Consider the following 10195-nt stretch of genomic DNA (forward strand, 5'->3'; position numbering starts at 1 on the left):
TCAATTTTAAAATGCTCTCCTTTTTCTCACCCTCCCCACTCCCTGTCCACCTCCCCCCCTTCCCTCTTGTTTTCCTAGACACAGTGCCAACATAAATCTGCATCGTAAACTGTTGACCAAAGAACTCGATGACATGGGCCTGGACGCATCGCAGCCCTCCCTTAGCAAGGACCTCCGGGATGAGTTTTTGATGAAGATCTATGGTGCCCAGCACCCCCTGGGGCTCGATGTCAGGGAAGACGCCTCCTCCCCCGCGGGCACTGAGGACTCCCACCTGAATGGGTACGGGAGGGGCATGGCAGAGGACTACATGGTCCTGGACCTGAGCACCACCTCCAGCCTTCAGTCCAGCAGCAGCATCCATTCCTCCAGAGAATCCGACGCGGGCAGTGATGAGGGGATTCTCCTGGACGACCTGGACGGGGCGAGTGACAGTGGGGAGTCCGCGCACAAGGCCGAGGTCCCCACCCTCCCCGGCAGCCTGGGGGCTGATGTTGCAGGATCTCTGATGTTCAACAGCTTGTCCGGGAGCAATGGTGGGATCATGTGCAACATTTGCCACAAAATGTACAGCAACAAGGGGACCCTGCGAGTGCACTACAAAACCGTGCATTTGCGAGAGATGCACAAGTGCAAAGTCCCCGGTTGCAACATGATGTTCTCCTCTGTGCGAAGCCGAAACCGGCACAGTCAGAACCCTAATCTCCACAAAAACATTCCCTTCACTTCCGTAGATTAGTCTCAGAACGGACACTACAAATGCCAGCTCTCACCAGACGGCCTACATATTTGAACTGCCATAGTCAGTGTGTGCTTGTGTGCTTGGGAGGACGTGTGTATATGTGTGAGTGTGTACACATGTATGCCTCTGTGCCTACATGCGTATACACACGCACACTTTTTTTTTCTTTAGATACAAAAAGGTAAACACTAGGTGCTTTTGAATTTTTTTTTCCTTGATAGTTTGGGAAGGAGGTGGGATCTTTCATTTGGGGGTGAAAACAAAGTACCCTTTAAATACCCATACACACACACACACACAAAAGCGTGCAACGAGCCCAAATTTTGACAGAATAATAATTCTTGGTCCTCTCCAAAGAGACAATTTGTTGTACCCATGACTGTTGCCTGCAGAAAAAAAAAAAAAGGGAAAAAAAAGAAAAAAGGAACTTCTTATAGTTGTCTTTTGTGAACTTTAAGGTTTTGAGAGAATCTTCAATTAAAGCATGGCAGATTCACCTGTAAATATTTCGCCTTGAGAGGCCAATGATGTAAAACAATTGTATTGATGGTTGTTTAACTCTTTTGTTTAATTTTTACAGTTACATCCAGCTGTTAGATATACAGGAGAAAAAAATAATTTGCTGGCTAGCTCTATTCATTTATGTTAGCGTTAATGCACATTTTTTAAAGGAAAGAGAAAAAACATGGTCTTGTTTTTACTACCTGCTAGATAATAGTGATAAAGAGGTGCTGGCATGCCTTACAGCACAGATCTGATTTTTTTAAATGTCCTGTACTAGTACATAAATCCAGTCATGCACTTTTTTTCATACACTACAAGGGGATGTGTAATATCCGTGCTTCTTTTTTATCCTTAAACTATTGCCATACTTCAAGTAAGTGTCTTTTTTTAAAAAATTCACTTGTATAAAAATGGTCTGGTCAGTATAGGGCACAAATGCCAAACAAAAGTATTAGTGTTAACACAAAACTGCCAACTTTGCACAAGTTTCCAGAAAAGAAAATACAATTAGTCACTCAACATAACCACAGGCCAATTTGTCGGCCACCAGAAAACCGCTTTAAAAAAAAAAAACACACACACACACTCACTTGGTGATTCTTTCAAGTGCCGAATGTTATTACAATCAACATTGCATCCTTCTTGCTTATATGTTCAGTTACATAAAAGGAAAACAAAAATTACGTGGTGTGAAACAGCCAAGGCATTTATTCTTTTAGAGGCAGGATAATATTTCAGGATACAAAAGCCCAAATTAACTCACTATGGAACAAGGCTGAATACAGTAAAAGAGTTGAATACTCATTCATAAGGACCTAACCCCTATCCTTTAAAAAGAAAGAAAAAGTCCAAACGGGGCTGGTCTGCTTTGTGGCCGTCTAATTTGTCGCAGGGTTTGTAGTCCTGAGTTCTATGAGTCAGGCCTCTTTGAGCGACAGAATCAAAAGACATGGAACAGCAGCAGTGCCTGGAAGCTTGGCAAACATGGGCCGAACTTGAACTGAGCAACACTCCTTTCTGAAAAGCCAGAGAAAGGGGTTTTAAAACAGGATCTCTCACTGTTCAGTGTTTTGTGTTTCCCCCACATGATGTGTCAGAAACGAAAGCCAGCCTGAAACCAGGCGGTAGAGAGTGAAAGAGGCGGGAGAGGATTCCCCGAACCTGTTTTGTTTTGTTTTGTTTTGTTTCCGATGTTTACACATGTTGCCTGAGCTGGTTAACCACATCGGCAGCCTCTGCTACCACAACATACTGACTAAATGATGATATTTACTCAACTTCAGTCTGCAGCCAAAACCATTAGGGTGTGCAGTGCGGACTGGGTTTTGTTGTCTTTTTTTTTTTTTTTAAGTTGGGGGGCTAGAGAGATAAACAAGGACTATTTTGTCAAATAGTACACAGTAATTTAAAAAGAATGTATTTCTTTTCTGCATGTAAGGGCCTCAGACATTTCTCTCATCAGTCTAAAAGTTAGAATTTCCCTCTCCATTTAAACTTTTGTCATTTCCATTTTTCATAGGTTTTGTAATTATTTTTTTCTATGTTCACATCAGCATTCACTTCCGTTAAGTTTGCCAAAGGAAACTGTTACTATGTTTCTCTTGTTATTATTCCTGTAGGAGTTATTGTACCTCACAGTATTTATTGTTTCCAAAAATCAGCGTCATCAGTTGAGGATTCAGTATTTGTGAAAATTTCAGAAATAGATTCTTCAAGATAAACTAGATGTGTCTAGGAGCTTTATCTTTTCATCTCCTTCAGAGGATGCTATGGGGTTCATTTAATTCTTAAGTCTTCATTTGTTATACAGTGAGGAGAGACCAAAAGTATTTGCAGTATAAAAGCAACTTTATCAAACACTATGTCTCTTAAATGACCAATGTTTACGGTAAAGAAGCTGAGGAATTAGTGCTAACCGTTTTTGTTTTCTTGTACTTTTAAATTCCCCAAAGTCTTAATTGCTTTGTTTTGCTGTTGTGTTAAATCGAATAGACAGATGTTTTCCTTTGTTTTATACCATATGAGACTCTGTACAGTATGTTTGTGAAAGATGGAACTAGAATAATGAAAGTTTGTTTGCAAACATTTTGGTCCTCTTAGCGTTCTCTGTGTTGCGCTGTTGCCCCTGAATGATTTGATTGTGGAAGGGTGGAAAAAATATTTTTGGTATCCCAACAAAAGATGATGGGAACACTAGCTTTTGGGGTGTGCGTAGACTGACACTTAAGTTTTATGAAACCACATTTTTGGCAGTCGTTTATTTTAAAGTTGCACTCTTGGTTGAGACACTAGAGCTCATCTTGTGCAAAATCAATGTTTAGTCTGTTTAATTTAATGTCAACTAAAAGGTCAAAGAGCCCTAGTGAGTGAATTACCTAACTGTCAACAGGCCACATCCGCAAATGAACCAGGCTTAGAACAAATGTTTGTTACTCGCCACAAACCAGTGGTTAGCCTGTTAGGACAAGTCCAGAAATAATGAGATTCTTGAGGTAGGATTTCCCTTGCCTGAAGCAAGAGTGTATCCCCCTGCCTTTTGTTGGAGAAATGATACCTTTGCTACTATTTTTGTGCCTCAGGTGCCCACATGTTATGGTGGCCTTCAAGGAAGGCAAAGCATTTTCCAGCCTAAAACCTGTTTGCTTAAAAGTTATGGGCCAGAGTGGGTGGAAGTGATCCACAGGATGTAGAATCATGAAACGTTCATTTCTTCTAGCCTCGGGGTATGGCTCATTCTTGGGTGTGTGCCTGAGTGCAGAGTTTTGATTTAACTCTATACTTTTAGTTAAGATGGTGATCCCAAGACTTATTTGCAAACAGGAAGGATGTAGAGATCACTCAGATTTTAATCACTGAGAGCTTCATTTGTGCCATTCATACTCATTTCTTTTTTCATAGGACTTTCCTATTGTGAAACAGGCTCTGTCTAGCTGCATACATTCTTTGCCGGCTGAGAAGGACTTAGGGATGCAGCTTTTCATCCAAGCAGCCTTTTCCCATTTGATTGATTTTAACCAGCGTTTTGTCACAGGTACAACACTGGGCAGGATTATTAATGTGCATGTTCACTAGCTGGTGTCGAAATGTACTGATTTGATCATTTGAAGCTAAGTTTTTGTAAATAGCAGAAAGGCTTGATCCACTTTAGGGAGTATCTGTGTGTTATGGACAGGGAGACAACCCAGAGCAAGGATAAGGCTAGATGGGTCAGTAATTTGGTTTTAAAAATGTGATTAAAAGTGTGACATTGTTTTGCTGTCTACCTGTATTGAAATAAGTTAATGCATTTCAGATCTTAGTCCAGCAGCCCAGTTCAGCCTAATGCCTTTAAAGGTTTCAAAGTGTTAATGTTTTTCTTCTCACTGTGACAAATATCTCTCTTGAAATTGTTTTTAGCACAATGTACCACTACTACCCTTGTAGTGTGATTTCTTTGGCCATGAATTTCCAGGGCCTTCTGGTAAGAGGAGAAAGGCCTTTAACTGGTTAACAGCCTATTAGTGTATACACTGCTCTTAAAAAAAAAAAAAAAAAAAAAAGTAAGCTTTGACTATATCAAGAATGGGCTGTTCCAGAAGCATTTTCCTCATTTTCCTCAGGAGAAACCATGCACTCGGTTCCCACCGAATAAAAAGTGACCTTTTGTTTCCCTTGCTCTGTACACATTCCTGATGTGTGCCAAGCAAATGAGAATGGGGGCCCTTGGCAAATAGAACATAAAGAAGCCAGTAACCAGATTGAGATGGACATGCTGCTAACTGCTAACAGTTGACCTGAGCAGCCCTAACTTGTACTTGGTCTTTAGTGTTGGGTTAGGTTGACTAACAGTAAATAAAGTTCTGCTGTCACAAGACATGCTATGGCTGCTGTCATAAGAAACAAAGCATCTGGAAGAAACTTTTCTTTGATCCCATGGACACACGCCTTTCCTTGAACTTTGGAAAACAATGACACATTTTGGGTTTCTTTTAAATCACCTATATGCCCCCCCAAGCTTGGAATATTTAGAGGATTTTGCTTTTCCCTCTCATTCTTTGTTCTCCTAATAGGAAGGGTCCAAATGAGTAAGGAAGGCTTAAAAGGCAGGTGCCCAAAAGAACGGAGGGAATTAGTTTTTTCAAGCCGGGTGGAGGATACGAAGTAGAGGATTCATACCTACCCTGGTTTAAGGATAACTAGGCAAGAAGAGAGTGGATGCCCTAAAAGGGTTTGTTCAAGAGAAAAGCCTGGTACAACTCAGCCTAGTGGGTGAGAGGAATCAAAGCAGAGCCCCCCCAGGACCAGGTGCATCACTGAAGCTCAGTTCTGAGGAGGAAGGGAATGGAATAGCTCAAGTCCCTTTTGGATCAGGGGCGCCAACTAGGGCCGTTGTGGAGGGGGTGTGTGTGTGTGTGTGTGTGTGTATGTGTGTGTGTGTGCGCGCGCGTGCGTGTGGTGAAGTGAGGCTAGAGTCCCTCAAGGAACAAAAAGATCCCCTGGCTCAACTAGGTCCTATAAAAGGCCAGACGGAGCTCTGATTATGACAAGTGGAGCTGAAAAAGTTGCAGTAGCCAGCACGGAGCTCTTCTTTCTCCACCTTTCCTGTCGTGCACCCTCATCGCTGTGGGGGTAATGCTGTTTGCCTAAAGCTCTCCTGATCACAATGCAAGCTCATTCACTTTCCTACAAAGCATGAAAGTAACTTTTCTGTTTTCATAGTTCCCCTCCAAGCTGAACCATGTGTGGGAGCCTTGCTTGTGTTGGCATTAAGGTCGTACATATCTGCTCCATCTGAAACATGTTCTCCTATTTCCTATGGGTGGAGAGTCGCTCACTGTAAATGCTAATTTCCCATTAGCATTATGTAAATCCAGCTGTAAAAGTGATTAGTCAATTCATCTAATGTCACTCTTGCCCAGACACCCATCCTTTCCTGTATTTTCCCATCATCCTCATTCTTTCCACATCTTGCAGAAAATGATGTTTATGGTCACTTGGCAATAACTGGACATCAAATACTGTCTTTTTGGCATTTGTTGAAAAATCCAAATGCCTGATAACAGGGTGTTTTTTTTAAAAAAAACAAAAAACAAAAAAACAAAAAAAAACCTAAGCATTTTTACAAGTACACTGAATTGGATCAGCATTATTGTTCATTATAACGCTATCTATTTTTTTGAAGTAACGTACTGTAGTTGTCATAAAACTATCTTTATTCTTCTCTTCTGAAGTGTTGTTGTAAATTCATTTGACCTTTACTGCAAAAAAAAAAAAAATCTTTTCTATATAGACTATAAAGACAAGGCTCACTGTGTAACAAATAGGGGACCATTACAAAAGAGGAAGGGAAAAAGCCAGGCTGAGCAGCGAGAAGCTTCAGTTCAATTTCACCTCATATCTTTCTAATAACTTACTTGTCACTTTATTACCTTCCAGTAATGTGAGCGCTGCTGACAAGACTGTCACACTAACAGCAGACAACACCCTGTCTGCTGCAGCCCCAGCTCTCCTGGCTACTTACTGCCCTGGCCCTGAAGGGACACAAACTAATAGTGTGCTTTCCAGTTCAGCACTTGGCCATCAAATATAAAAGGATGCGTAATTGCCTGTTTATCCCTTGTGAAGGGGAAATTGAGTACAAGGGCTAGGCTTTCCCACTGAGTTCCCTGATGTGCACACACATCCACAGTCAGTCTCTCTCCTTCCCCCTCTCCCTTTCTCTGCCCCCCACCCCCCGCCTTTCTCCTCTCCCTCCCCTTTCAACACACAGGCACATACACACACCCACTAAACTGTATCTTTGGTAAGCCCACCACTGCCCCAAGGTGCCCTCTCCAGCTATTAAGTGGACACTAACAAGACTACTTCTTAAATAAAGGGTCAGAGGGATGCTGGCTGTGATGGCATTCTTTGCATCTTTGGAAACTTTTAAGTATTGCAATTCCTTGCCCATGCATTTGGGGGTTACTGGGGTGGCCCGATAATGAACATAAAATTTCTGCAAGTCAGTGACAAAAGTGGCATTAGATCACCCCATATTCTGAAGGCAAAAGCATGATATTTTTCTTCCCCTTCAAAAACTGCACATGTAAACAAATTAGCTGTGTGTGATATATTTTTTTTTAGTTTTGGCATCCAGCATTAGCCTAAACGTATCCATGTATCTTGCCATGACACCCTCCAAATCCATAATGTTAACAAGACAGATTAATCTTCGTTTTGTTTAACTGGACTGACAATCTGAAAAAATAATAAGGCATGGAGATTTTGACTTGAATCACTAAAACAGGGACCAACCTATACATGAAAGGTCAATTCTCCACTTTGGGAGAATTTTGGTAAGAACAAGCATCTGAGCTTTATGAAATCAAGTGACGGAAGCCACAAAAGGTACAGAGAAGATGATGTGAACGTGTTACATTTCCAGACACCATGGGCCCAAATAATGTGTAGGTATTGGCTGCTATTTCTGTATACTGAACTGCTTCAAGGGGGTGAAAAAATGGCTAAAGGAAGTCCATGCTTCCTTCTAACCCTCTGGCTGCAGGTCTCGTAGAAGCTGTTGACCCTTGCTTTGAACAGTCACATTTCAAATGTACTCGTCAATCAAATAAGACACACGTGGGTGTCATCTTTGATGTGAAGTTTGGGAAAGAGCAGATTGGCAAATCTAGAGGCAGATGACTGAATGGGTCTATGCTGACAAATCCATGCTAAATTATTTTCAGTAACCAGCGTGAGGACTGGGAAGAAAAGCACTTTGAGCAGGGATTCTTGGGGTCCAAGACTTGATTTTTTTAGGTTCCCCTAGCCTGTATATATAACGATCACGTATCAAACTTCTTCATAGATGATTAATTAAAAATTCAGTTGCCAAAATTGCACAAATTCTACTAACAAATGCTAGCTCTTCCTCCTTTAAGTAACAGGGATGCTTCAGGACAGTTTTAATTCTTTAAAACAATTTTTTAGCCTCAAGACTCTGAAGGAAGGGAAGAACAGAAAAGGATATTTTCACAGAAATGGAGAGAAGTAGATAATATAAGAATATATTTCTTGGAGAAAGAATCTTAAGTGCTATTCCAAGACCTTACAAGACTTCCTGTTGCCAAATGTGATGCTGAAATAATTCACAAGTAAGAGGGCAAATCACTCCCTTACGAACTGGATCTGCCCAGTTCTATTCTGGAACTTGAGGATGGGGAGGAGACTCTGTCTGGGGAGGCCCCGGATTGGGGGTAGGAGGCGGAGAAGAGGAAGCACTCCACCCCTCTCCCCCTGGGAATGTTTTCCACGTGACAGAGGGGAGCCCAGCCCCCTTGGTAGTCCCATTCCAAGTTCGCTGACCTGGCCCTGTGTATGCATAAGCCTTTCCACGCTAGGAGACAAAGTACCCCTTACCCTCCTGAGAATCGGCGCCATGCCTGTAGCCATGAGAAGTGCTGATTCACCAGGGACGATGCTCTTGACTCCCAGAGAGTGTGCTGAGCTACTAGGTTCAGTTAAGACATGTCAGCCAAGGTTGACTGTTTTTCTTCGTCTAGTACTTAATTTGGAGCTTTTTGGCATGTCTTTGTACAGAGTCAAACATTCCTCTCATTGCCCCTCTTAATCCCCCCTGACTTTCCCATTATCTTTCCATTCTTGCCCTTCCTTCTTCTGAGCTCACCTGCCCCCTTAAAAAAAATATATTTTCTGAAGCAAAAAGGTAGAACACTCCTTCCTTCATCTGCATTTTGATCACTTTGGAAACATTTGTGTGTTCTCCCCTGTCCAGGGTTTACATAACGTGAATTAAGTGAATGGGGTGTTGTAGGATTATGTAGTAACCTGATAATGATCAAGACTTATAATATACGGTGCTCTCACTTCCCTGTGCAAACTTGGTTCAGCTGCCCTACAGAGAAGTCTTACCCTTTTCCTCCCAGTGCCAGTATGAACAATGCAGGAGACCTGAACGTGGGTACCTGGAGGTCAGAGAGGCAAGGAAGATGAAGAAATCAGAAGACTTTGGTCTGAGGCCACCCTGGGCCTTTCCTCAGAGGTACAGTCTTGCCAGGGCTTTGAGAAAGAAAGTTCCGTGTTCTCTACTGCAGATCACGAACTAGTTCTTGTAGAACTAGCAAGATCCTTCACATGGTTGAGAGAACCTAAGAACTTTCTTGTCCATCCCAAACCCACTGGTGAGTCTCCATAGCAAAAACCATTGACTCAGCCTGCATATCTGACAGCAAAATTGGCCAAAGGAAATTGATATATCTTAAGGGAAAGGAATTTTCTCCAAGATCTTGGCCTCTCCCAACCCCAGAGTTTGGGGGGTTATGCTTTTTGTTTGTTTCTGTTCTCATCTGCATCAGACCAGCCTCTTCTGCTCAGCCTGTCACAGAACCAAAGTCTGTACTACAGAAGGGAGCTGCACCAAGGGACGGGGACAGCTTGCATCGCCCTGATCTAATCATTGTGACGTCGGTAGCTTCATAAATACTGTATGTACTTTGAACAAGGGTTTTGTTTTTGTTTTGTTTTTGTTTTGCTCTTTCTTTTTATTAGTAGTCTAAGGGAATTCAAAGTTTTTATTTGCTATTTCCTTTGTTGTATTGTCTGTACTATAACTGTCTACAGTATGTCTTTTGCATAAAATGCATAAGGGTTTGGGGATGTAAATGGAATTTTATTCATATTTTGTCCAAATACCTCTTGTAATTTGTATCAAAATTCTTGTACAATTTTTATATTAAAGATTTATCAGTCACTGACCTCTTCTTACCTTCTTGCTTTGAAGAACCCTCAACAAATTCTAAGAGACCTTCACAAAATCCACCTAGTAACACTTGAGCTCACATGGTGAGTCACCCTATGTCAGCACACTTGTTGGATAACTCCATCTCCTTTTTGGACTGAATCATGGCATTACTGAATACACTTCTTAGGAAGATCAAGGCAAAGTTGAGTCAGAGCTACAGCAAGGCT

At 41.8% G+C, this 10195-nt stretch overlaps 1 protein-coding gene across 5 annotated transcripts in view; it reads left to right on the top strand.

Annotated features, from left to right (window-relative positions):
* The window catches only part of BNC2 (basonuclin 2), a 454742-nt gene extending 444761 nt beyond the window's left edge, over positions 1-9981 (top strand). For 4 of the 5 annotated variants that reach the window (XM_047767608.1, XM_047767610.1, XM_047767611.1 and 1 more), the window contains one exon: positions 79-9981. In XM_047767608.1, the coding sequence (XP_047623564.1) occupies positions 79-739 (661 nt within the window). In that variant the 3' untranslated portion in view covers positions 740-9981. The remainder of the gene's footprint in view (positions 1-78) is intronic. The other variant, XM_047767609.1, reaches the window with a different exon arrangement.
* Positions 9982-10195: the final 214 nt, after the last annotated feature.

This window comes from Phacochoerus africanus, chromosome 2 (assembly GCF_016906955.1).
Source record: "Phacochoerus africanus isolate WHEZ1 chromosome 2, ROS_Pafr_v1, whole genome shotgun sequence".
Lineage (NCBI taxonomy): Eukaryota > Metazoa > Chordata > Mammalia > Artiodactyla > Suidae > Phacochoerus > Phacochoerus africanus.